The 27,389-nt window shown below is 56.7% G+C and overlaps 1 protein-coding gene across 2 annotated transcripts in view; it reads right to left on the bottom strand.

The window, feature by feature from the left end:
• Positions 1 to 3,812: 3,812 nt before the first annotated feature.
• The window catches only part of LMX1B (LIM homeobox transcription factor 1 beta), an 83,257-nt gene continuing 59,680 nt past the window's right edge, over positions 3,813 to 27,389 (bottom strand). Inside the window, exons 3-8 of one of the 2 annotated variants that reach the window (XM_041723997.1) lie at positions 13,159 to 13,391; positions 11,173 to 11,354; positions 10,858 to 10,935; positions 10,634 to 10,700; positions 8,400 to 8,564; positions 3,813 to 8,090 (exon numbers count right to left, since the gene is read on the bottom strand). In XM_041723997.1, the coding sequence (XP_041579931.1) occupies positions 7,933 to 8,090; positions 8,400 to 8,564; positions 10,634 to 10,700; positions 10,858 to 10,935; positions 11,173 to 11,354; positions 13,159 to 13,391 (883 nt within the window). In that variant the 3' untranslated portion in view covers positions 3,813 to 7,932. The remainder of the gene's footprint in view (positions 8,091 to 8,399; positions 8,565 to 10,633; positions 10,701 to 10,857; positions 10,936 to 11,172; positions 11,355 to 13,158; positions 13,392 to 27,389) is intronic. The other variant, XM_041723998.1, reaches the window with a different exon arrangement.

The following is a 27,389-nucleotide window of genomic DNA, read 5'->3' as shown; positions in this document are numbered from 1 at the left end:
CTGAGTCCTGGGCAAGGCCTGAGCCTGCTCTTCATCTTCGAGGAGCAGAGGAAGAGAAGGGGCCAGGCTGCATGTGTATGTGTGTGGGGGGGAGCTCACCAGTTCTGCACTCACCCTTGTGGTCCTCCCTCAGGGCTCAGGGAGGGCTGAATCCCCAGGAGCTAGGGCAGTGATAATAAGTAGCCTTTCTCTGGCTTTTAGCCTTAGTTTCCTTATCCATAAAATGGGCAGTGACACTACCTGCCTCACAGGTCAGTGTGAAGAGGCACAAAACTGCTGGGAGCGGCTAAAGCAAGAAGAGGTTGATATTTTACCCCCTTCTGCTACCCCTTGTTTTCCTCCTCCTGTATCTTTGTCGCTGACTCAGCTCTGGTTCAAATCCCAGGTCTGCCATTTCCTAGCTATGTGGCCTCGGCCAGGTCACTTGACATCTCTGAGCCCATGTTCCTGTTCTGTAAGATGGGAATGCTCACACCTGCTTCTTAGAGTTGTGATGAGGGATGCACGGCATCATCCCTGTAAAGCTTCCACACAGGGCCTGGCGCACAGAAGACTTTTCTTCCTCTTTTCTTTCTCTGCCGTAATCTGAAGCCATCCCCACACCTCCGGGGCCCGCCGCCCCTCCGGCTCTCACCTCCCTGACTCCCGGTCGCCACCTCGTGGCCTGACGGGCAACTTCATGTTCGGAAGTGAAATTCAAACTAGCTTCTGGTCCTGGGGATTTAGGAGCAAAGTACCCCCAGCTTTGTTAAGGGAGGCCCTGCTCGTAGAAAGGTCCTAGGTGCTCTGTCACAGAGGAAAGCTGCCCCGGGGGCTGCCTACCATTGGGCCCATTCTGACTAGATTCTGTGCTAAGAACTTTCCGCACACCACTTTGGTACTGATTTGGCTCTGATTGGGATCAGAGTTTTCTAAATTAAAGGCCCCTGGAGCCCAATGGGCACATTAAGGGTTCCAAGACATCGAGATGTGCATTTTTTAGATCTATACAGTGGGCACAGAGGGTTTTGTTTATTCTCTTTATCCCACAGATAGATACATTGCATATAGTGTTCTGCATTCAACATCTCATAGTGTGCTGACTTTATTCTCAGCTAAAGTAGGGAACGGTTTGGGCCAGGTGTCCTGCCAGGGCCAAAGGCCTGAATGGTCTCCAGCCCTGCCCCCTCACATGTCCAGTGTGGGACGGGCAGCACCAGGGATCTCAGCTCCTGCCATCTCTGGCCTTGGAATCCTGAATTCAACCCAGGTGTGTCTCCACCTCACTGATGCCCTGCCCTTCCCGCCTCTGCACACTTGCTCCTGCTGGTCTGTACCCCCCAGGAAGTTTTTCCCTACACTTTCGGCACAGCTGACAAGGCCCCGCCACCCCCTTGCCTGTGCTTGCTTCGAGTCCTCTATTCCTTCCTCCACTTATATAGCTCCCACTTAAGCTCTGCCCAGGAGGACATACGTCCTGGGACACCTGCCAGGCAATAGATGAAGATCAAAGGGAACAAGCAATCAGGAGGCTATCTCTGCTCTCCAGTCAAGCCCCGGGGATGGCTCTGAAGTCAAAGCCATAAACAGAGCTCCCCTGTCTGTCAGTTCCCTGGGGTCAAGATCAGCCTGGTATGGGGTCCCAGGACACTAGAGGCAGAGAGGGCATCTGAGGCAGAGTGGGGCTGGCTGTAGGGTAGGAACTCCTGGGAAGAATGGGGATGGCAGTGTCCTCATCTATTAAGTGGACATCACGGTTCTTCCTGTCCTGAGGGGCTGTGAGGAGTGAGTAAAGCAAAATGTGCAAGGGGCAGTGCGATGCGGGGGAGCAGGCCAGCGTCACGGCGGGGTGCCCGGGGCACTGCTCACTTCACGGTAGGGGACTGTAGGACCGCGGGGCGGTGGCCCTCCTTCCGACCATTGTCCTAATGCCTGCCGGGCCCCCTGCCTCCCCACACCTTGTCCCAGTGGCTGCTGGTTCTGTGCAGCTGCCCACATCCCTCACCTTCTCCAGCCCAGCAGGGTTCTCGGGGAAAGCTAGGGGCCCGGGAGTAGTGGGGTGTTCCAGGGGCAGCACTGCACAGGGGCTCAGTCCCCCTGAAGACAAGTTTGGTTGGATGGGATCGTAATCATGTTCCTCTCCTGAGACCAGAGGCTTCTCAACTCCCACTCCAACCCCAGGTTCCTGGGAGGATCACCCTGGAGCAAGTGGCTGCTCTGCAAGCCTTGGTTTTCTCATCTGTGCAATGGGGTGAGAGCTGCTCCAGGTTGTTGTGAAGGCCAGTCAGTGGGCTGAAGTCTGTGACCAGCAGTGGTGCAGAATGGCTGGCGTTTGTCCTGTCCCCGCCCCTGGAAAGGGGGGCCTGGAGGGATCCCTCCTCCCATGCCCTATTTCCCCATTTTCCCCACCCCCGGTGCCTCACATCTGAGCTGGCCTGGAGAAGACAGGCAGGAGACGGGGAGCACTGGATTAGCACAGCCCCTCCTCTCCACCCCTCACACATTTTTTAGTGACAGGATTTTAAACGGTTGCTGTAGGCAGAGAGTCGGCAGCCTGCTGCTGGTGTGGGGGGAGGTGGAGCTCGGAGGCCCCTCTTACAGGAGCCGGGGCCGGGGCTTGGCCGTGAAGACCCGGTTTGGTCCGGTGTCTGCTGTGCTGCGGGGCTAAGGGACTCCATTTCTCCGGGCCTCAGTGAGGCCACTTTGAAGGTAGGAGAGTCTCCTGGATCCTCAGGTCCCTGAGCCTGAACTCGGAGGACCAGATCACAGGCCCAGAGAGTGTGGGCTTGAGGAGACAGTAGGGGTGAGGCCACACTGGAGGTGAGGCCACGGGTTTGCAGCCGAACCTGATTTTCTTGAACCCTGCTTCCGCCGCCCCTTGGTAGCTTTGTCCTATTGAGCCGCTCACTACCTGCGGCTCGGGTTCGCTTCTGAAAAATGAGACCTTAATACTTGCTCTTCAGGGTGTTGTGGGTGCAAAGGAAGCCATGAGCCCGAGCGCCTCAACTTGTCTAGACTCCTGGAAGCCACGTGGCTGGAATCAGCCAGAGGCTGCAGAAGGGGGTGCGGGGAGGCGTGTGCCCCTAGGGGGCGCTGGTGCCCGAGGGCAGAGGGAGAGCAGCCACAGGTGGCTTCCAGGTGACCTGTGGCTGCAGGGGTGGGGGCAAGAGGCTGAGAAGGAGCCACCAGAGGGGTGGGGAGAGGCGGAGAACACCTGCTCCTCTCCCACCCCCAAACTTAGCTATTCTTTGAGTTCAGGAGATTTACAGGGTTTTGCCTGCCTCTGAGATTCTGCGCAAGACTGAAGCACTGCCAGACACTGCTCCCCACCTAGTCTCCTCCATGCTGGCTGGCTTCTGATCGAAGCTTAATATGTAGCTTCTTCCGGGAAGCCTTTCATGATGCTTTGCCCCTCCGGGTGAGGTTGGGGACCCCTGCAACCAGGCCTGTCCAAACCTCGCCTGAGCCTGCATCACAGTCTACCTCCTTGAGGCACAGACCACTGCGCTCTGGTCCTCAGCCTGCTGGCTGGCACTTAAAGGGCCCTTCATGTCGGTTGCCTGAATGAATGAATGTGCTGGGGAACCAGAGACAGTGGGATGGGATGGATGCATTTGTTTTAAGTGTGGAGGTGGTTTGGGGTTGGGATGGGCCCAGGATGGGGTGTGAGGATTATGGGATAGGACAAGGGATGGGTTGGGGTGAGAACGGGGCCCACCAGCCCTCCCTCTTCCTGGGCCTGTTGTCCTCCGCGCAAGACTGGCTGCGGCCTGCCCCCCCCCGCCCCCCGCGCCCCAAGGAGAGGCAGCACAGGCGTGTACAGGTTGGTTTATTTACAAATATACTGATGTCTCATCTTTTGTTGGTGTTTGCATTTTCTGCTTTTGTGGGAAGAGGCAGAAGGTGAGCGTGGAGGGCAGGGTGGGGGTGGTGATGTGGTAAACGCTAATAAATAATTTAACAATGACAAGTTATTAAATAAAATGTGTCTGGGGATGGCGGGTGGGCAGTGAGAGTCTGTACAAGGAAAACAGAGGAATGGCCAGTGGCTGGTCCCCACACTGGGTTGGGCCCCCTGGGGCCCTGGGTGGGGTGGGGGCGCCAGCAGACAGGCTCATTGCAAACTGCACCCTCTGAAGGCCAAGCATTGGAGGGTCTTCCCTGCTCCCCCAGCCCGCAGGCCTCGTGTGCCCGGAGTGTGGGTGTGCGAGCCTCCGTGTACGTCCGGGTGTGAGTGTGTGTGCGCGTGCGAATGTGGACCCTCCTCCCCTCAGGGCAGAGCGAGCCCCAGATCCTCCCGGACAGGAGGTGAGGTCCTGACCCGGGTGATGCCTAGCTCAGGCCGGGCAGGGGCTGGCCAGCCCCCTCCCCCGAGGCTCCCCCGGTGGGTGAGGTAGCCTTACTGCCTGCCCGCCTGCCCGGGTGGTGACAGGGGCCTGGCCTGGCGTGGGCCCTGCTGCAGCGGTGGGCTCCCCCCCGCCCCCAGGAAGCCTCCCAACGTGCCCTGGTGTGGGGCCCTCTCCTACAGGCTCTGCTAGCCCTACGGTCCGACCTTTGGAACACAGCGTCCCTCTGTCCGTGTGGCCCTCCAGGAGGCTCCATGGAGCCAGCAGATGAGGCTGTGACTGGGGCAGGCCCCCACCTTCCCGTGCCTCTGCCCTCATGCTGTGTTACCTGGGCCAGACTCCTTCCCCTCTCTGAGCCTCACCTTCGCCAGCAGGGAAAGGGAACTCGGTTTTTCTCCAACACTCCCCCTGCCCACCTCACACTTCCTGCCTCTTCCTCGGGACCAGACTTCTTCCCTTCGGCTTCCCGTCCCAGCCACCACTGATGACAGGTCTGTCGGTGGTTTGGTCAGTCGGTCGGGGTGGGGAGTGCTCCTGGCTACTTGCTGTGCCCCCAAGTCAGGGCTGCACTTCCTCCCACACCAGGTGGGAAGAGCCTGCTTATCTCAGCCCACACTCCGCCTCCGAGTGCCTCTGCTGGGACACCCTGAGCACTTGCGTCCTTCCTCTGAGCCTCAGGTTCCTCATCCGGGAAATGGGTCCACCACTCACATCTGGACAGAGCTGGGTCGGAGTGTGGATGCCTCTCCTAGAAGAAAGCCCCTTGAGGTGGACCCTACATCTTGTTCATCTGTGTCTCCACACCAGTCCGGGGCTGGACAGGCAGGACACTGGCATCTCGGGGAGCCTTGGGAACCTTGGGCAGTGAGCCGCAGCCCACAGCAATGACCTAGCTTTGCTGATGAGGCGTGTCCGGCCCACGGGGCTGTCTGAGTTCCCTCTGGCTTAGACCCCCTCTGGGACATGAGTGTGGGTATCTTGGAACCAGCTCTTTGCAAGGAGCAGCTCACAGTGGGGGCAGAGCCTGGGTTAGACTTGGGAGGTTGTGAGGCCCCCAAGTGGAAGAGGTGCCCCCCCCACCATGGGAGGGGATGGCAAGAGTTTCCTAGGACAAATCACACACCCCTGACCTAGAGGCCATTCAGCAAAGAGAAGGGGCTGGCATGGTGCCCCCACTCCCTTCCCTCTCCCAGCCGGGCTTTCCAGCTGGGGAATAAAGGGAGTGGGCCAGATGCCCATTTCTGAGCTTCCTTCCAACTGAAACAGTCTGGGAGAGAAGGACCGGGGCTCCTGGGGGCCTGGGTTGTGCCCCGGGCCCACCCCAAATGCCCCAGCATGATTTGGACCAGGTGAGCCCAAGAGGAGGAAAGGGAGCCTCTCTCAAGAAACCAGCTGGCTGCCTACAGGGGCCGCTGGTGGCCCAGGACGGGGGATGGCACAGAGCCCACATGGACTGAGGCTGCGGGAAACCCGGGACAGCTGAGAGCCTGTGGGAGCTCATGTGGAACAAGGAGCTCAGGGAAGGACTGCCTGGCTGCCCCGCCGAGGGGGCTGCCGGGCTACATCGCCCCACCGACAGCTCCGATGAACAGCACGGGACGCTCTGGGGCAGCCTAAGGGTCCCCACTGGACAGAGGAGCAAAACCACGGAGCAGGCTGGGAACTGAGAGGGTCGCAGAGAGGGTCAGGCAGAGGCACCCAAAGGCAGAGATACCCCTGTCATCCTATTTGCTCCAAGGCTAGACTGGGCAGGTCTCGGGGCGGCGGCCTAGGGCTTGGTATTAGAATTAAAGGCAGGGCTCTGCGCACCCGGCGGAGGGTACAGTGGCCACCAGAGACCAGCAAGGAGTCACCGAGAACAGGGCCCATCAGCCTGACCTCGCTTCCTCTTCTAACAGGATTAGGGCTTAGTGGATCCAGGGTAGGGGCTAACGCTGTCTCCCTGGCTCCCATGTCCCAGCGGGGCATCTGACAAAACAGGGTGGGAAATGCACTAGACCACGTCACCCCAGGAGGACTGGGTCACAGGCTGACACTGGGACAGGGGGAGGCCAGGCAGTTCCTGTGCCTCGGGTGAGAAACACAGGGCTGGCTCCCGACATTGTGGGGACAGCAAGCCAGTGGTCACACAGTTGGGGGTGCAGAGAAACTCCACAGGCTGGACTGAATCCAATAAGAAAAAATGTAGCAAGTAAAAAAAGTCAAGGTCTTTCCACCGAGTCTGAACAAGAAATGCCCCTGCCCCCAAATACACACAGAAGAGGGATGTGGCTTAGCTGTCCCGTGAGTGAGGGTCAGGGGATTCACTTACAGAAGGGTAGGGTGAGTTTCCAGGTAACTCGGCATCAACTCTTCACTGCATTTTGGGCCATATTAACAGGCAGGGCACCTAAAGTGGGAGGTGGCTGGCCGATGTCAGTCAGAAGATTGGGTTATTTCTGTCCCACCTTTAGAGGGAAAGCTGGAGCCCAGCTGAGGGTACAGTTTTAAGAGAAAGAGCTGCAGAAACTGGAAGAGCCTGGCTTTCACAAGTGACGACTTGGGGCCAAAAAAAACGCAGAGGCAAAATCAGCAGAAAACAGCAGCTGACCTGGGGCCCGATGAAGCGGTGGCCTCCTCGCCCTGCTGGGGGTATGTGAGGAGAGGCAGAAGGAGCCAAAGTCCAGATGACGTGCCCAATAGGTGACTTGTGAGGCTCCTTTCCACCTGGAAGTTCTGCCCTTTGTCCTACCTGGTTCTGGGGGATCTGTGTCTGCCCTGCCTGCTCAGGCAGCACCTGTTTAGGCTGATGCCAGGATACACCTGGGTCCCCGTGTTTCAAGCCTCAAACTCCTCCTTCCCTCCCCTCCTTCCTTCTCTCCTGCTGCTGTAAGCAGAGGGGGTCCCTGCCCCGTCTGGCCTCTTTCCCCTTCCTGGCACGGCAGGGCTGGCCCACACAGCGCCTCTGTGCCTCTTCAGCTGGTCTCTGTATCTGCGTGCGGATCCACCCAGGTGTGCCTTAGAGTGTGCGAGTGTGCGTGCGTGAGAGCAGGGACTGCCCTCAGGGCAGAGCCCGAGGTGGGCTTGGTACACCTGCCAGGCTCTTCCCCACTTCTATTCCAGGTTCGGGCTGGGACAGGTGAACCCAGACTGGTGGGCCCGCCCTCGGAGGTGGGGGAGGTGGGCACCGGCCCTCCGGACAGGGACCCACGCTTCTCTAGGTAACAGGCACCGCACGCAACATCATCTCCTGGGGGGCATGCACGGGGGCCCCCGCCTGGGCTTAGGCCCCACCCATGGAGGTTGGCTGGACACAGAGAAGACGTTTAAAAAAATAGAGAGAATTTAAGCTTCCCAAAAAAGAGATGGGCAGGGAGAATGAGGAGATGGAGGCCGAGGTGGGACTGGGAGGCGAGTGGCTTTCCAAGACTCTGGGCCCCTGGGGTGACACGGTCTCTGTGGGCAGGACACAGCCCTGCCCAGGCTGCGCCCATCTGCCTGCCCGGCCAGCCCAGGGGAAGGGCACCGTATGGCTGTGTGTAGAGTCTGTGCGGGTGGTGGGGTGGTCGCGGCGGCCGCAGGCCCACCCCAGGACCCTGGCCCAAGCGTCCATGCGGCCGGCTGGCTCTCAGGAGGCGAAGTAGGAACTCTGCATGGAGTAGAGCCGGTCGATGGGGTTGCCCACGCGGGCCTGCAGGGAGCCCACATCCGAGGAGCCGAGGAAGCAGTCGCTGAGGCTGGTTAAGGAGGTATCGCTGTCGATGTCGTGGAAGATGGAGTCATTCCCTGGAGGCAGAGGGGGCGTCAGGAGCCCAGGTGGCGCAGGAGCTCCAGGGGGCCCTGTCAGCCCTGCAGGCTGTGTGGCCGGAGGTGAGGAGGGATGGGAGGACCTGCGGCGGCAGCGCAGGACCAGAGGTGCTGAGAGCCTTGGATGGGGTCTCGAGGGCACCCCTTCTGTCAGGAGGCGGCAGGTGGGCTGTGTTGGTGGGGCCTGCCTGGGCCCTGGGGCGGGATGTGCTGTCACGGCCCCAGGACTGCCAGGTCAGGCAGTGGGCAGGGGCGGTGCTGGGGTGGGCAGGGGGTGGGGCGGCTTACCATAGGGGTTCATGTGGTCACCTGGCATTTGGGGCGGCGTGAGGCCCTGCTGGAAGGGGTCGCTGCTGCCGTAGGGACTCTGCTCCATGGCCACGATCTGCTGTTGCGGTGGGGCCAGTGGCGTGTAGGAGGCCATCATGCCCTCCATGCGACTCGACAGGACCTCTGGGGACAGAACACACCTTCACCCACCAGCCCTGTCTGCCTGATCCTGGAGCACCTGCCCCAGGGAGCCCTCACAGATGTACCACAGGGGTTCCCACTGACCTCTCACCTGACCCTGCAGGCCAAGACCCCCACCGTGGGCCCTCTGACTCTGACCGCCTCTGGCCTTCCCTAGTTGCCCACAGTGTTCCAGGGCCACTTGAACCCGGGTGTCCAGCCCCTGTCCCCAGATACACCTGGTAGCTCCTCTTCAGGAATCCGTTCTCAAATCAGTTCCTCTTCCCACCTCCTCCCTCCCTCCCATGGCCCTGCCCTCCAGAAGCTCACTGCTGGGGGAGACAGACACTAAGCAGGCAGTAATGTCCAACATGGGGGTGCAGTGAGCTCCCTGCATCCAGCAGCAACAAGGTGGGGCCTGCGCCCAGGCCAAAGAGGCTCAGGGACAGCTTCCTGGAGGAAGGGATCCCCTGACTCTATGTGACTTAAAGAATCAGCAGGGGTTCAACTGTTCCAGGGGGGCAGGTATGTCCCCCCAAAAGCAGCAAAGGTGGGGAGGAAAGCAGGGAGCCATGTGCATGGGGCTGTCACGTGAGGATGAGAGAAGGCCAGGGATGGGGAGGAAGATGGTCCTCTGGGGATGGAGGATGGAGGCAGGGACCATTGGAGGATATTGAGGGAGAAGCTGGGGTCCCTATTAAGGTGGACGTGGGAATGAAAACTCCTGAGAGGGGCATGAGGGACATGGGACCAGAAATCACTGCCCAACTTGGCAGCGGAGCGGATACAGTGACTGTAGGACAGGAAGGGTCAGAAGTGACTTCCAGGTTCCTGGTGTGGGCACAGGGTGGGGGCTGGTGCCATCTGCTGAGCTGGGGGTGGGGAAGAGCAGAGGGTGTTGTGCGGCTGTGGTAGCAGGGGCTGCTATGTGGAGCAGTATGGGTCGTGATGAGCTCAAGGGGGACTGTGGAACATCCTCGGGGAGGCTGCATCTTGGAGGCAGTTGGGAGACCAGAGACAGTGGCCACAGCCCCAGGGGGCTAGGTGGTCTAAGGAGAGGAGAGCAGAGGGTGCAGAGAGAAATAACTGGGCTCCAAGGGTCAGCTACAGCCGGGGACACTGGCCTGGCCCTGAGCCCTGAGTAGAAGGGCTGCCGGTCAGTACCCTGGCATCTGCCCTGGAGCCCCTGGTTCACCTGGGAACAGGCAGCCTGGGGCCCCCACTCCATGTGGGCACCCCCAAGAAGCTCCCTGTGCCCTCTCTTCAAGGCTCAATGTCCCCATGGGGCTTGGAGGCCAGCCCCGGCCCAAGAAATGGTAAAAGCATTTTGGCAAAGCCCAGCATTTGGGGGCCTGGCCACTGTCCCTCAAACTGGCTCCTTACTATCCAGCAGGAGCCCACCTTGAACTCCTCAACACCCCACCCCATGGAGACTCTCTCGAGATTTCTGCTGAATTCTAATTTGGGCAGTGGGGTGTATGGTCATGTTAAAAACACAAGCTTGGGGCCCCACCCTTGGGGTGGAGGTGGCTTTGCACCTTACTAGCTGAGTGATCCCAGTAAGTCCCCTGGTCTGAGCATCAGCCTCGGTGGCTGTAAAATGCACTGACAATGCCCTTCCCCTCTGGGATCTGTGGGAATTAGTGAGGCGGAGCACTGCCTGTGGTGAGAACAGTGCCTGGCACACCCTGAGAGTGGGAGATGGTCGCAGTGTTTTGTTTGATGGCTTGAAGTAAGCTCTACACCAAAAACCAAACATGGGGCTTGAATTCATGATTCTGAGATCCAGAATCCTGTGCTCCACTGACTGAGCCAGCCGGGTGCCCCAGATGGCTGTAGCTTTGCATGCGAATATTATGTCACTCCTCAGGCAGCCCACCCCTCAACCCCCAGCAATCTCGCTGGTGTCCCAGCCCCAATCCCATCCCGGTGATCCCATGGCCTCCCTTGATCACAGCAGGTTCCAAGGCAACAGTTCCCAGAGCCCTGTTCCCCCTGGTGGAAGGATGGGGGAGGGGGGGGTCTTGTTACAGGAGGCTGAGCCTGGGCCCTGTCCCCTGGTCCCGGCTTACCTTGGCCCAGCCGCTGGGAGTTCTGCTGCTCCTGCTGCTGCTGGTGCCGCCGTGCCAACTTCTTCATCTACAGGGGACACAGGTCATGCCAGTCCTTACCTCCCTGCCCTGCCCCCCCTTCCCCCCTTCCTTCCCAGCACCTCCCACCAGGACCCTGTCTTCTGCCTGTACCCCTACGCCATCCCTCCAACTCTGCGCAGCAGGGCTGACAGGTGGCCTCTCACCTTGGCTCTTTGGTTCTGAAACCAGACCTGGACCACGCGCACGCTGAGGCCCGTCTCTGCTGCCAGCGTCTCTCGGACCTGCCCGATGGAGGGAAACAGATCAGGTCTGGGGGTGGGGGGCAGGGCAGCAGGCCAGGAAGGCAGTAGTTTGGGGGAGGGGGGGAAGGCGGAGGGATAGGGGAGTGGAGGGGAGGAAGAGGGGAGGGGTGGGGTGGAGGGATGTCCCCATCTCCAGCAAGAGAAGTAGGGGCATTGTCTGGGAAAGTGGCGGATGTGGGGTGTCAGCCCTGCCCCACCACCCCAGTGGCCCCTCACCTTTCGGCAGGGCTTGGAGGACACCTCAAAGGAGGCCTTGAAGGCTCTTCGCTGCTGCGTGGTGAGGATGGTCCGGGGTCGCTTGGGCCTCCGGGGGTCCTTCCCGTCGTCCCCACTGCCCTTACTCTGGCTGCCCTGGCCCTTGGCTGGCTTCATGTCCCCATCCTCATCCTCGCTCTTCACTGTGGGGGACACACCCAGCCCGTCAGTCTTGTCCCCTGAGGCCATCTGTTGCCTGGCAGGACCCCATCACCTCCTGCCAACACCAGCCATGGCTGGCCCCCCAGCACTCTGGAGACCCCAGCGCACATATCAGCCTTTGAGTAAACTGGTTCCCACTGCACTAGCCTGGTGCCAGCAGGCCCCAGGACCCAGAGGGGAGACCAGGGAGCCTTCTTCCTTGACGCTTCCAGGGATGAAGAACTGTCAGGCACAGACACACCACAGATGTTCTCACACAGGAGTATTCACGGCCATGGCATGCACGCCACACACACAGAGTTACACACTCAAACACTAGCAGATGCACATGTGCACTGGTGCCTGGGCCCACAGAGGACTGGGCACATGTGGTCACATTCAGACACACACAAGCACATGCTCATAGATGGGGGACATACAAGCACAGGCACGCCTGAACAGGCACACGCACCCACACACACACAGAAGCATGTGTATTCACCCAGAGACACACCCAACCACCATGCACACACGGCCACTTCCATGTCCCAGAATTGTGGGTCTCAGAGATGCCAGCCCCAGGTGGACACCATGCACCTCCTGCTCCCCCAAGTCTGAATTGGTCTCCTTTTCCCAGGCCCTAAGAGAGGGTCTCTTCCCTCCAAGACTCCTTCCCTAAGCCTAATATGAATGGGCCAATGGCACCTGGCCAGTGTCTACTCTGTCCTAAGAGTCCAGGCAGCCACCATGGTGCCCTGCCCATGGGTGGACAGAGGGACGGATGGATGGGGAGCTCCCTAGAGTCACAAAGCTCTTCCAGATGGGGGTAGGTCCTGTGACTACAGACTCTAGGTTACCCCAAAGGGCTCAGAAGACCAGGGCATCTCCTCTGCAAGCCCTCTACCCCAGTCCTTCCCCACTATCCTGGAATGACAGGGCCCCAGAGTGCTCCTTGGTCTTCCCCTTCTAAGACTCATTTCTAGCTGTACTCGCCCTTCTGCCAGGAGGGCTCTACGCTGGCACAGTCTTTTTGGAGGCTGGAACAGAGTAGAGAGATGCCTTCATCCTGGGAAATGGGGTCTTTGCCTCCACCACAGAAGGCCCCAATTCCCCCAATTAGCTGCTCCTGCTGCTGAAGGACGTGTCAGAGCCCTGCCTCTCAGCACCAGCCGCCTGCAGACCTGGTGCAGGCAGAGACACCTGTGGTGCTGTGCCATAGTGCGGGCCACAGCAAGGCAAAGGGAAGTTGAGGGTGGGGAGCTAGGGAGCAGGGCATGTGTGTGTGTGTGCATGTGCGTAAACTACTGCACATGTGGATAAACATGTGTGGCCATATGCACAGCTGCTCAGTGCATGTGTGATGTGTGATCTGGGTCATGTGTGCATATGTAGGCTTGGTTAAGTGTATGTGCACGTGTGTGCTCCTGGGTGTGGGTTGGTGCATGCTTGGGCATCTAAGCACATACCTACATAGGTCCGTGTGTCTGCACATATATGCTCCTGGGCACAGGTATCCACACATGCATTGTCTGTGCTTGTGTGTATGTGTGGTCACAAGCATGTACACTGGTGCTTGAGCACATGTGACTCCGTGGTAGTACCTGCATGTGCATCTGTGAGCCTGGGGGCATGCATACATATCAGTGTCCATGTGCACCTGCACACATGCATGTGAACACAACAGTGCCACAGGCGCAAGATGTGGGTGCACTGTCCGTATGCAGCTTGGATCCTGGGGTCGGCACTGGGCTTCTGCGGCAGGGCCCCCTCCCCACCCGGCGCCCCCTGGCTCCAGCCACGGCTCACCAGAGTCGGACTCGTCGGGACTCACGGAGCTCAGCAGGTCCTTTTCCTTCTCGTAGTCACCCTTGCACAGCAGCTGGCCCTCCTTGAGCACAAACTCGTCGCCCTTGCGTAGTTGCCGTTCACACACGCAGCAGCAGAAGCAGCCCAGGTGGTACACGCATTCCAGCGCCCGCATCACGAACTCCGTGGGGGCTATCTTCTCCATGCAGCCGCTGCACTTGGCTGCGAAGAGCCTGCAGGTGCACAGTGGGGGCACATTGGCTAGGCTCAGGGTCCCACCAAGGGCCTCTCTCTCCTGCCACCCTGACCTTCCACTCCAGGTAGGAGAGGCCCGCCCCCTGCACAGAGCCAGACAGTGGGAAGGCCCTGCAGCCCCACTCTTTTGGCTCCCAGGGCTCTGGTGGCCCAAGGGAAGGGTGGCCGCTGGGCATCCTTCCCAGAGGTGCCCTCTCCTGGGTGTGTCATCTCAGGGCCCTTCCTGCTCAGAGACACAGTGGCCACTAGAGGGCAGAGCACAAGGTCAGCCTCAACTTTCCCCAAGAGCCAGGTGGGATTGGGCCTGAGAAGGGCAGGCAGCCCACCAGTCCCATCTACCCTCACTCCAGGACCTGCTCCACCTCCTCTCTGCTCCTCCCACCCCCCCACATCCAACCAATCCTTAGCCCTGTCCAACCCAACCCCTGGGCCACTCCTCTCCTGCCTGGGCACCTGCCCCAGGCTCCTTCCTGGGCTCCTGGCCCCTCTAACTCTTCAATTTGTCTTCCAGGAGGAGAATCAGGGGAAGGTGTTTAAAACACACATCTGCTCATGCTGCTTCCCTGCTCCAGACTCTTCTGTGACTCCCTGGTGCCTCAAGGCCCTTCACATCCTGCCTCTTTCTCGTACTGTCTTTGCTCTCCTAGGCTGTGGCCCAATGGAACAGCCTGCAGTTTCTTCACACCGGCCCTTCCACATGTTCTTTCTTGGCCCCTTGGCTGGGCTAACCCCTACTTTTCCCTCATTTTGACTTAAGTATCTTTACCACGTGCAGACATTTACTGAGCAAGGACAGTGTGCCAGCCGCTGGAGTGCCAGCACTCCACACACAGAGATGCATTTAGTCTTTGCAACAACCCTATGAAACAGAACGAGCATGAACCCCATCTTAGAGATAAGGAAACTGAGAGGCGGAGAGGCGGAGTCACTTGCTCGGGGTCATGTGGTCCTAAGTGATGGGGCTGACGTGGAGCCTGGGCCTGCTCCAGCCCCTCTATGACAGACTGGATCCGTCTTCCATCTCTAGAGACAAAGCCAGGCGGGGGTCTCCATGCCCCCCGGCCAGCGTGTGCAGAAGGGTCTGAACAGCACAGCCCCTCCTCTGCCCTTACCTACTGACCGCTCCTCCAGGCTCCCCGCTCCCCATCACGTGCCTTGCTCTGTGGGAACTCAGCCTCAACAACACTTTGATGGAAAAATTTATGAAGAATCAAATTATTGCTGCTGGGAGGGAATTAAAACCATTTTTCATTCCCTACATCCCTGGGCCACGTCTGCGGGCGCCACCTTGGGAGCGCTGTGCGCATCCCATCCCTCTTTATGGCCCGCCATCACAGGCACAGATTACAGCTGCAATTCTCTACTAATCGGTTCTGGAACAGAAATGGCCATAAATGCAAGGCACTCGGCCTGCCTCCCTTCCCGGGGCTGCTATCAGCGCCGCCCATGACGAGCTAGTAGGGCGCAGTGGACAGGGCCAATCTGAGCCCTGCCTGCTGCCCTGGCACTGGCTCCGGCTGCTTAAACTGGGGGCAGCCTCAGCAACCCCTGCCATCTACCTCTAGTCTACCGAGCAGGCTCCTACTCATCCTGCAGTGCCCAACTCCCAACACCACCTCCTCTGGGAAGCCTTCTTGGATACCCCAGTCAGGGGGATGTGGCCTCCTGTGTGCTTACCTGGGCTGCCCTCAGGCCTCAGTTCCCTCTACTGTGAAATGGGGTTATCAACAGGACCTCCCTTAACGGGGCTGCTGGCAGGGTCCAATGACACTGAACTCAGTAAGTAAGTGTCACATGACAGTGACAGCACATGCCCCTGTCAGCTTCAATTCTACAGGGGTTCCATGAGACAGGGCCTGGCTCTATCTGATCCTCAAAACCGCCTTGATGGGTGCTGCCAAAGCAGGTGAGTGAAGGCTTCAGGGGGCCTGAGGCTCAGGCTGGGCTGTCGGCTGCAGGCAGACACAGTGCCTGGGTTTGCAAGGGGGACAAGAGCTGGATTTCAAGCTCCGATCTGGCCCTTTGGCTGGATACCATCGTTCAAGGTACAACCTACCCAACTGTCCATGGCAGGGGCCCCTAGCAATCTGGCTGGCCATCCAGCTCTGCCAAGGGGCTGGGGAAGGAGCCAGTCTTCCAGAACTTGATGTTCTGACACGGAGGATGCTTCTGCCCTGCCCGCCACCCCTCACCGCCCCTCTGTCCCCTTCCCACACCTCTACCTCCTGGTCTGAGCACCGCACTACCGTCTGTCTGCAGCCTGGCCTCGGGAGACCAAAGAGCCGACGGGCACTGGCTGCAGCTCTCTGCTGGCACGGCGGGGCCACAGGAGGTCCTCTTAGGCAGCAGAGGGGGGCAGCGGTTGGGGTGACCCGCATTTGCAGGCGCCGCCACCATGCAGGCTGGTGGCGGCTGCATTCGGAACAGCCGTGCTAATGCCTTGGCAGCAGGGGGTCGATTGCTACTTTCTCCAAACTCATCAACACAATCTATTATTAATACTTCTCCAAAGGCTCCGTGCCGCCATTACGGAGGCAGTGCCAGCCACTCGGGGCGTCATCTGTTATCTAGATTGCAAAAACTCGGCATATAAAGCAAACTGCACACACTTTATAAACGGAATGTGCCATCCGCTTGGTCTCCAAGCATCTCTCCACCCAATAAAACATCAGGGGGGACGCATGAAATACTCACTCCCGATTATGGGGCTGCCTTTGTCTACGGAGCTGCAGTGAGCACAACTCACATGCGTGTGGGAGGGGCTGGGGGCACCAGCGGGGGTCCCCTCCTGTCCGAGAGGCCCCCCCTCAACCCCTCCCACCCTGAAGGGCTGGTGAACCCGGCCATTGAGAAGCAGGCCCAGCCACATGCAGGTGGCACTGGGACTGGATGGACTTGGGTTCAGCTTCTGGTTCCACTACTTCCTGGCTAGCGACTGGACAAGTAAGCTTCCTCTCTCTGAGCCTCAGCTTACTTATCTGTATAATGGGCTCAATGGCACTGCCCACTTCTCCATGTGAAGATGCAGGGAGCTGTCAGTGTAAAGCAGTGAGCACAGAGGGAGAGGTCTGTGAACTGGGCAGGCCTTTTGAGGCCGGGAGTGGGCCTCTCCAGGAAGGCTGCCTAGAAGCTACAAATACCGACCAGAGACAGAGTTGCTCAGGATGAGGGGCTCTGAGCCTTCCTGCCCCACGGGGGCCCTGGAGCCTGATGTGAAAGGCCCTACCAGCGCACTGCACCCAAGGCACTGGATTTGGAGCTCAGGTCATGATCTCAATCCTGACTCAGCCACTCACTGGCTCTGTGACCTTGGGCAAGTCTGAGTCTGTGTGCTTATCTATAAGATGGGGATAGTAGTCCCCACTCCCCAGAATTGTGCTGGGTGTCCCAGATGGGTGCATTCTGCTTCCCACACTTGGGCTTGAGAGGCCAAGATGGGGCAGGCCCTGGGGTTGAGGGATGGTGGGGTGTCAGGGGAGGCTCTGAAACTTCCCACACCCTGCTTCCCCTCCAGCTGCACCACCCTCCAGGTGCCAATCTCCTGGTCCAGGTTCCCAGTCCAGGAGCTCCAAATCCAGAGGGCAGCTTCATGACCCCACTACAGGTGCACAGGCTTGCCAGCAACCCACACAACCCCCTTCCCCATTCTCCATGTGAACCGCCAAGCCTTTCCTCCTGTTTTCCCTAGTGTCTAGAACACCATTCCTCCCACCCTCAACCTTTGACAGCCAAACACCTGCTTATTCTGAAGGATTTAGCATGGCTATCCCTTCCTCTAGGAAGCCCTCCCTCTCCTCTCCAGTCTTAGATGTCTTCCTCTCTGAGTTCCCCATCCTCACATCTCCTCCCCATTATGGTATTTATCCTAAGGAATCTACTTTATCTGTTTCCAGGTGCACTTTCCCCAGGGTCACCTCTATCTTCAGAGCTGAGCACAAGGCCCTCTTCACGGTTAAGGTGAGCAGCAAAATGTTTGCTGAATGAACGCTGAACCAACCAATATAGTGCTATTCTGCCTGTGAGGTAGGGCAAGTCGGTTCTCACCCCAACCTGGTCTGGTGGGAGCAGTCACCACCTGCCCTGGGAAGTGAGTAGCACCTGCAGGACAGCAGTGCGTGTGGAGGGGTAGGGGGTGTGCTGGAACCGGCAGCCCAGGGTTCCATCCTGGATTCATAACTTTGTCCCTGTGTCTTGACTTTGGTCAAGACATTTAACCTCTCTGAGCCTCAGTTTCTTCACCTATGAAATGGGAATGGTGTACCTACCAACCAAAGGGTTGCTGGAAGGGCCTACTGCATGTGTAGCCCTTGGCACTGTTCCAGGCATGAAGAAGGCACCCCACATAGCTGCCTTTCTCTTGTTCTCTTGCTGGTCACCTTCACTGGGGTCTCCATCACTCCTGGGAGCAGCCTTCCTGACACCAGGTTTACAGGTCCCAACCAGGTGTCCCCCTCATGACCCTGGGTTTTGGGTCCTTCTAGCTTCTGTCATGACATGAGCTGGATAAAGTATTCCTGGCTCAATTCTCTGTATGTTTGTCTATCTCCCTGTTACTGGACTCAGTTATCATCACCACCATCACCTCATCAAGTCCTTGAAGAACCCTTAAAGGAGGACACTGTTTCTATTCCCATTTTATAGATATAAAAACCAAAGTGCAGATGGCAGGCTCAAGGTCACATGGCAGCACCACTCTCTCCCTGGTCTGTGCATCCAAGTATTTCTCTGCCCATCAATCACCCTTGTCCTTTGCTGGGAGTTCCATGCCAATCCAATGTCTGTTTACCCTCAAGGCTCTGAATGACCAAGTTCTTATCACTCAGCATACGGCCAGCACCCAGCAGGTGTTGCTGAGTGGGTTTCTCTTAAACCAAACTGAACTTCTCCCCGTCACAAATACATCCTCCCTCTCCCAGGATCATCTGTGATTTCTGAGTAAAAAAAATTCCCTTTTTAGGGATGTCCTTCCCTTGAAGAGTCCCTGCTATGAGAACACATCTCTGTCTCCTCTGAGTTTTTATTGGTTTATTTGTTTAATGCTCAATTTATTAAACTCATAAAGCTAATAAACAAAATTCTGAAAACCAATTTTTTCTGGAGCATTTGAACATGGATTACAAATCTGATTAATTAATTTCTCTTAAGCCACTGACAACTGCAGAGAGGCGATGCAGTACATCTGATTCTTTTACCCCCAATAAAATTGGCTCCCTAACTTCCTGGGGACCCTCCAGCCTCTCCCTGCAGATTTTCAACCCCAGCTCTTCAAGTCTATAAGTGTTCACTAGGCTTGGTATCTTGGCTCTGTCACTTCCGAGCACAGGAAAAATAGCCAGGCCCCAATTCTCTGAGCTTCAGTGGCCCCATCTCTTCAATGGGAATAATGGCTGGGCACCAGGAGGCAGGCTCAGTAAGGAGGCACCATGATTGCTGTCATTATCTCTTCAAGACTTCTGGCACCTGTTAACCATCCTCCCTGAGTGGAAGCTCCCCTTTCCCTACCTCACTGTACTACCATTCCCATACCCCATGGCTGCGTCTTGCAGCTTATGTAGCCCCTCACTGGGTCCTCAATCCAAGAGTGCCCAACAATTTCAGGATAGGCCCAAAGACCTAATCATGGCACTCAAGGCTCAACTCCAGCCCCAGATCCTCTGCTCCAGCTGCCATGCGTCTCATTGCTCCCTGAAAACAGCCAGTCCTTCCTGCCTCCTTAACACTTAAAATTGCATCTGCCCCACAGCCTGTCTTCTCTCCCCCTTTTCTTTGCTACTTGTTGAACTCCTCTTCAACTTTCATGACTCAAGTGTACCTTCCTCTGCGAAGCCTTCCCTGAGACCCAGATATTTGTGTGTCTGAAGCCCTCGCTGACCTAGAGTTCAGAAACTGGGTCTAATTCACACACACACACACACACACACACACACACACACCCATTCCATGCTGGGTTCTGGCATCTAGAAGGGGACTAGTGATCGTCTGCTGAATGAATGAGTAACCTTGTGAGAAATGAAACAGGCAGCCAGGCAGGACAAGAGAACATTGGATACCCTGCTTCCAGGAGTTTGAGAATGCCAGCAGGTAGCAAGATAAGTGAACTCACTGCTCTTGGCCCCCTTCACAACCATGCAATCCAGAAATCAATTCCTAACTTCTACATCATTTATTTATGTACCTCTTGTTGTACTGGGGTCCAACTGCACACCTATCTCTAGTACACAGGGAAAGCCCTCCAGGTGGGAGGGCCACAATGGTATTAAATGACTCCCCCAGCCATCTGTGACTGGGTCAGACCTGGACACTTGGCTCAGGGTAGACCAATCCTTTTTCTGTCCTTGGTCCCTCTCTTCTCCTGCTTATAAAGAGCTTTCTGTCAGCCCCCTCAGCTTAGAGGTGCACTTTACACATCTCCAGCACCAGCTCTGTGGCCCCGGGTCATTCACATTTCCCCTCACCCCTTTTAAAGATTTATCTATTTGAGAGAGAGAGAGACAGAGAGTATGAGAGTGGGCAGAGGTTGAGGAAGAGAATCTCAAGCAGAATCCCTTCTAAGCCCAGGGCCCAAAGTAGGGCTCAATCCCAGGACCCTGAGATCATGACCTGAACTGAAATCGAAGTGTCGGATGCTCAACCAAGCCACCCAGGTGCCCGTCACATCTCTTTTTTGAGCCTCTATTTCCCCTTCTGTAAAAAGTGGGTATTGATCTTCCCTCACCTGGCGACTAAGGATCCTCTGAGTCTTAACTTGTGTGAGAGGGTCTAGCCCAGTGCCTGGCACAGAGGGCATCTTGGCAGGTGTGCATCCCACTCCCTCCCCAGCCTGAGTCTCAGCATGGTGCTGGGACACAGGCTCTGGAGCCTTCTCTTTTTCACTTCCAATTTCAGTATGAAGCCTCCAATCACATCATTGGGTCCATGCTATCCCTGTCTGTTGGTCTGTCTGTGCCTCTGAGGTACAGGGTTCCATCAGATCCTCGCCCAGGGCGAGGGGATCAGGCAGATTTGAGCCTGGCTTCCTTTAGGGTATCTGCAGGCCCAAGTCCCACAGTCCTTGGAAACCCTCCCTCCATGGGGAGGGAACCTCAGCCCTCCATCCCACTGGCTATACCTTCTCAGGTTCACCCAGCAGACACCCACGGAGGCTGACTGAAACAAGCTCCTGACAGACGCTTGAGGGACAGAATGGGGCCAAATCTGGTCCCATGGAGGCTGGCACAGCACAATATGAGCTTTGATAGGCTACACTTGGCAAGCTGAGGGGCACAGGAAATCATGAAAGTCAACCTGGAAAAGGGCTGGGGACTTCCTGGCAAAGATGACATGACACATAATCAAGAAGCTGGTTCTGGAGTCAAAAGGAAAGGTGTGAAGCGTCTGAATGCCAGCTCTGCAAACACGGACTGTCCGACCTTGGGGCAAGGACCACAATCCCCACCTCACAAGTAGTCACTGTAACCTGTTTAGCTTCTCCATGCCCCAGCTCCTTCTTAGGCTGGTGGCGAGGATCCCGGGACGTAACATCGTGGAGCACGTAGGGCAGGCTCCTACACAGCTAGTCCTGCAAACGGCGGCTAACATTATTATTCCTCGCTCTAGGGCTGTGACGGCTGCGAGGATGCCATCTCTCTGTTGAGAGATGAGCTGGAGTTCACAGGGGCCCAGGGGACAGGACCCTAGACACGCTTGGGGGTCCAGATGCTGCTGCGAGAGTTTGCCTGTCACTTGGAGGAGCTGATGGGGTGAGAGCAGGCAGAGGGAGCCGCCTGGCCTCCTCCCTCCCGACTCGTTGACATCTCCCCCACGTGCCTGCCGCGTCCTTATCATTCCGGGCGTAGCTGTTTTTTATTTTGAGACAAAAAGGGGCCTGTTGATGGGGATCCAACTCAAACCAGCTGCAAACATCTGCTTTGATGCTGCGGTGGCAGCGGGCCAGGCGGGCGGCGGGAGCCGCAGGCGGGGGGGGGGCCCCGGTGCGCGCGTCAATCACGGGGCTGGAATGCGCAGCATGGCCAGGCGCTCGGACCGGTGGCCCCGGGAGCTCAGGCCTCACTGCGCCGGGGCGGGCCTGCAGCGAGGGCTGCCCCGGAGCTTCCTGAGGGCCACAGACCCAGCTCCCAGCTGTGCAGGGGGGGGGGGGGGTGCTGATTCCAAGTTCCTTTGATCCAGGCCCAGGGGTGGGGGCGCTGTCGGGAGCTGGTAGCCAGGGGCAGGGAGGGACGGACACAGCCGGGAGCCCCAGGTACCATCCAGGGGGCAGCCTGGCCAGGCGGGTGTACATTCGGTAATCTGCACACCTTTATGGAGTGCCCATTAGGAGCCAGGCAACTCTCTGGAGGCTGGGGATAGAGCAGTGAGCAAATGGACAGCTCAGCTTCCAGTCTAATGGGTGAGGAGACAGGCAACAGTTAAATCTGTAGCATATAGAGTGTAACAATTGGTGACAATGTGATGAAGAAAAATGGAGGGGGAAGCCCAATGCAGGTGGCCAGGGGTTTTAAAAAGAACAGTCAGAGGCCTTACTGAGAGATCTGGAGGGGCAGGGCAGCGGGGGAGGGTTCCCAACAGAGGGAACAGCAAGTGCAAAGGGCTTGAGGCTGAGTGGATATAGGGTGTTGAAGAAATGACAAGGATGTGTGAGTAGAAGCAGGGGGCTTTGACTTTGTGGGAGGGTTCTGAGCAGAGCGGGCATATGATCTGACATCTTGATTCCTCAGGCATCTGTGTAGTGGTAGGGGTCAGAGCTGGGAGATGGGTTGGGAGGTTATCTGAATAATCCAGGCAAAAGATAATATCTGCTTAGACCCAGGGAGGTGCTGAGAAGTGGTCCAACTGGGGAGGTATTTTGCAGGTAGACAGGGACACCCAAGGATAACAGAGAAAGGATGGACATACGATTTTGGGGCCTGTGCAATGGGCAGGATGGAGTTGCCATGAAATGAAATGGAGTGGGAGGCCAGGTGGAGGAGGGGAGGACGACGGGTGAGGTTCTGCACATGTTGCATGTGAGCTGCCTTTGAACAGCCATGAGGATGCATCCAGGGGTAGCTGCATATAGGAGTCTGGAGTTCAGAGAGAGGCCCAGGCTGGAGATACTGTTTGAGAGCCATCAGGATACAGATACCCACAGACACTCTCTCACACACATACACACTCCTAAGAGTAAGTTGCTGTGTGCACACATGGCTTGGTGTCTGATAACTAGCCTCTCACTTTTGGGGCTACAAACCCTGCAGTAAATGGAGGCATTGCCCAGCCTCTGCCTTAGGAGGCTCTTTTCCATGGTGGTGGTGGTGTTACTGGGCTTCTCCGGGGATCAGACCTCCCCTAGTGACATCAGGGAGAGACAACGTGGCACGGCAGGTGGAAGGGGGAACACCTCGCCTGGCTTCCTCCCACAGGCCCCTTCCTGCTCCCTAGCCTGGGCAGCAATCAGAAGGTCTGTGGGCTCCAGGCCAGGCCCCAAGCAAAGGGCTCTACCTGTATTACTTACTGACCCTTAGGCTGAAGCTCTCCCCTCTTTTTTCTGCCTTTCCCTGATTAATTCATCTGATGATTCTTTTAGTTATTCACCTACCTAACATTCCTTGAGCACCTACTCTGAGCTGGGCCCCTGCTGAGCTCACAGTAGGAGCCTTCTCCTGCCATTGGCTCCTCAGACCCCTCTGAGGGGTCTGATCCCAGCTTCCTTTCTCCCATTCTCACCAGGGATCAGGAGCTCCTGGTTGCCAAATCCAGCAGCCATTGTTACTGTTACTGTTACTCGCTGAAATTTACCGACTGTTTCTTACATCCCAAGCCCTGAGTGGCATTTGCACACAGACCGCTCTCCCAAAAGACCCCTCACAGGGAGGCACTGCCACTCTCTCTTCACAAAGGAGGAAAGTGGTGCTCAGGGTCAGAGTTGGGATCATAGCTGGAATGTTGGGCTCCAGAGCTCCTGCGCATTCTCCCTGCCTCACTGCATGGTTTCCCAGATCTCCCTCTCCTGCCTCAGCCTTCTCTTCCTCCTCCTCCTTGCCCACCACTTGGAATTGCTCTGCACTAGCAGTCAGCTCAGAGCCGTTGGGCCCATGACCTGGGCTGGAAGGTTACAGAGAAGTGAGGGGCTGACATGCAGGGGGAAGAGGAAAGACTACACCATAGGATGCAGAGACCTCTGGACTTCTCTCCAAGGTCCTGAGTGGTCAGAAAATGCCAGGCCCACACCTGTGTGCCCAGGAAAGTCTGTCAGATCCAGGGAGGGCCTGCTGAAGTACAGGGCGACGGATAGGGGAATCATGGAAGACTTCCTGGAGGAAGGGGCCATAAAGAGTGCAAAAGATTGAAAGGGGGGTAATGGTAGGGCTGGGATAGGAATAGAGGGGTGTCTGATTCCAAAGTTTGGGCTCTGTGTAGGGGCAGAAAAGCAGAGAGGCCATTTCCAGGGTTAGGGAGAGAGTGGGTCAGTCATGGAAGGGTCAGGCTGGAAGCCTTGAATGTTGGGCTAAAGAAGCCAGATCAGCTTTCTCTTGTTTCCACCGACTCATCCATCACCCACCCACCTACTCAGCCTGCTAGCCCTTCTATCTAACCACCTATCCAGCCAGCCATCTACCTGCCCAACTATCCACCCATTGCTCATGCAGCCGCCCTCTCAGCCATCCACCCATCCAACCGTTGCACACATACTCAGGCACTTGCTCACGGCCAAATCTTGTGCCATCACTCCTCTTCTTGAAAGCAGAAACTGCCTTTTAAGCTTCTGTTTTAAGACTTGTGGACCTGTAAGCACTGTCCAAACCCACCATGGCCACACACTGTGCCAGGCGATGAGGAATCATCGGGGGACAAGACACAGGGTCACTTCCCCTCAGTGAGCTCCCGGTGTGATGGGGAACAAGGTTTTCCAGAAGAAAGGAGTTCTGAGAAGGAGAAATCCAAGGCACCGCTGGAGAGCCTAACGCTGACCAGCTGACATTTGGCCTCATCATTCTGACCTCAAGGATTTGGACTCCCTGGACACAGACCACAGCATTTTAATTAGGGTTGTAACGACACTGATAAACTTCCTTTGAGTAAGTGTTTTCTAGAGCAACCTCCATTAAGGCAATTTAATTTTTTGATCAATTTTCTTTCTAGTGCAGTTAAATAATTTACAACTTTTTCCATTTCCATTTTTACTTTACTGAAATTATTTTCATTGAGATAAATTATTTTCCATGAACAATTTTCAATAAAGTTTTGCTCTACAAACAGGTTTGTGCTCGAATTGCATCTTACTGACTGTAGAGATCTGACTCTCCGGGTAATTTGTAGACAGTGACACATGTTTTTACCATGGGTAGTTTCACTGTTGTCAATTGTATTTACTACTGGTTAGTTTACCAAGTTAAAATATCCTCTAGGCTCAGGTAGGGTGGGTGGTTTTCAGTGTTACCAACAAAATCACCAAAGTTTACAATCACGTGTTTTATCAGGTAGTCAATGAAAACATGCTCAGAGTCAAAGCCATGGGGTAAAGACTTGAGGCTTCAGGGGCAAGAAGAGCCATCTCCTCCCTCATTCCCCACACTATACTCCTCTTAATGTAACCAGAAGAGAACATTAACTATGTCAGCCCAATCTCTGAGAACCTCACCACCCAGTCTCTCTCATGGACTAAGTAACTCCCCAGATTGCCCTCCCCACCTGTGCTCTTGCAGTCAAATTTTTGAGCCCCACCCTGGCATACGTTGGTACTAAACGTCCAACTCATAGCAACCAGACTAGCCCTGTGCTCAGAGCTTCTCAAGTAGCCCCTCGCCACATGTAGGGGCCTCACACATAGGTGGATGGCATGACCACCCTGGCAGGAAGGAGTCTCTTCCTTACAAGGGTCACCCAGCGAGTCGTAGAGCCAGGGCCTCATCCCAGGTCACCTGGCTGGTGACCATCCCATCCTCCTTCCTGGGAGCTGGGAAGGTGGTTGGGGACTAGGGAGCAAATGCCCCAGTGGTGTGTGAGCCTGAGACCTGTGGGTGCCAGGACCCAGCCACAGTGCGTGGGCACAACATGCCCCCCAGCTGAGGGACCTGGCCGACGAAGCCGACAAGTAGGTTTCACCAGAGCCCACAGGACTCAGTGCTGGTGGGAGGCAGCAGGGAAATTCTGCAAGAGGAAGCCCTCGGAGGTGCGGCCGGCATTATTTCCTACCCACTGCCAGACCCTTCGCTGGGGAGCAGACGAGGCTCTGGGAGACCGCCTCGCTGGGTGTCGCCCGGGCCGGTAGAGGACGGCGGGGCTGGGGGCGAGCCCGGCAGGTCAGGCCCCGGCGCCTGGGGTCGGGCACCGCGGCACTCGGCCGCTCCCCGGCGCCCGCTCGGCCGTTTAGTGGGTAACTGATCGCCCCGAGCCCCGCCCCAGCCGCCCGCCGCCCGCCGGAGCCGCTTAATCACCGCCCGCCCGGCCGCATTAGCATAGTAATGGCCTTTAAATTGAGCCTCTTTGTTTTTTAATTAAGCTCCCAGCAGGTACAGAGAAGAGCGATTATTGAGGAAGCTGCCAGCGCTAATCGCCCGCAGTCATTTGACAATTAAAAAGCGCCCAGCTTTAACCCTTTCCCGCGCCCTCCACGTTCCCCCAGCATTTATCCAGCACCGACTGTGCGCGCCTTCCCCGCGGGCCTCCCAGACCCCCCCCCCCCCCGGGCAACTAGGGCAGGTCCCCGCCAATGCCTCCATTTTGCGGAGGAGCAGACTGAGGCGCAGAGAGGGGACGTTACTTGCCCAAGACGCACAGCTTGAGCATGGGGGAGCAGGGACTGGCAGACTGACGGCTAGAGACATCCAGCTCCTTGAGCTCTGCTGGGAGCACCGTCCGCCTTGTGAGTCTGGCAAAATCCTTCTTGCACTTTAAGGCCCTGGTGGGCACCTCCTCCACCCCTGGCAACAGCCCCTTGGGAATACTCACGGCATCCTCTCCTCCCTGCTGGTTCACCCATTTCCCCAAATGCCCAGGTCAGGCTCAGTGCCGGGCACAGGGGAAGCTATGACCAAGCCAGGAGTGGGCTCAGCCCACATGGACTCATGAGCCGAGAAGGGAGACACGCAAATGTGAAGATGGAAACAATTGTTCCTGATCCAGCCCAGGCTGGGGATTGGGGGTTGGTGGCGCATCCGAGAAGACTTTCCTGAAGACAGGTTTGGGCATAGACCAGAGAGGGAGAATCAGCCAGACCAGGAAGGGAAGTGATGGACGGACCAGGCAGTGGAGGAGACAGTGAATGCAAAGGCCCAGAGACAGGAGCAGAATTAACCAGAAATAAAAGGTGCAGAAGGTGTGTGTGGAACAAGAGGAGGCTGCAGAGTGACAGTACAGGGTCTTCTTGCCGATCACCCAGTAAAAAAAAAAAAAAAAAAAAAAAAAAAAAAAAAAAAGTGTTATTTAAAAAAAATTTGAATTTACTTTTGAACAGGTAATGCACTGCATGGCTTAATATTCAAATGTACAAAAAGGTGTTGTCTTCGGCCTCCTCTGGCCTATCCCTAGCCATTGAGGCCCCGTCCCCAGAGGCAACCAAAGTCTTACATTTGAGCCCCCTTCCCAAGAAATGCAATACCTATGTAACACAAACATAAACCCGCGGGTATACTGTATTCCCCTCCCCCCGGCTTTTTTTTCTTAAATGGGGACTGGTTGGGATTTTGTCTTTTTTTTTTTTTTTTTTTACATAAACACTAACTTACTCTAAAACTGTTCTCCATGCACCCCCTTCCCACCGCATAACTGTGAGAGAGGATTCCTTATCTTGGCCTGGAGCACCTCCTTTTACAGCAGCCCGACATTCTATTGTCTGGGCAAACCCTAATTTATTTAACCCGTGCCCTGTTGATAGCCTAGTGGGACGTTTAAAGGATTTTTGTCTTAATCTTGAGCCATGGGAAGCCATTGAAATGTTTTAAGTAGGGAGTCGCTTGAGCGATTTACATTTTTAAAAGATCACTTTGGCTGCAGAGAGG

Source organism: Vulpes lagopus, chromosome 12 (genome assembly GCF_018345385.1).
Source record: "Vulpes lagopus strain Blue_001 chromosome 12, ASM1834538v1, whole genome shotgun sequence".
Classification (NCBI taxonomy): Eukaryota; Metazoa; Chordata; class Mammalia; order Carnivora; family Canidae; genus Vulpes; species Vulpes lagopus.
Note: the sequence above shows the minus strand (reverse complement) of the source record. Positions and strands in the feature narration are given on the sequence as shown.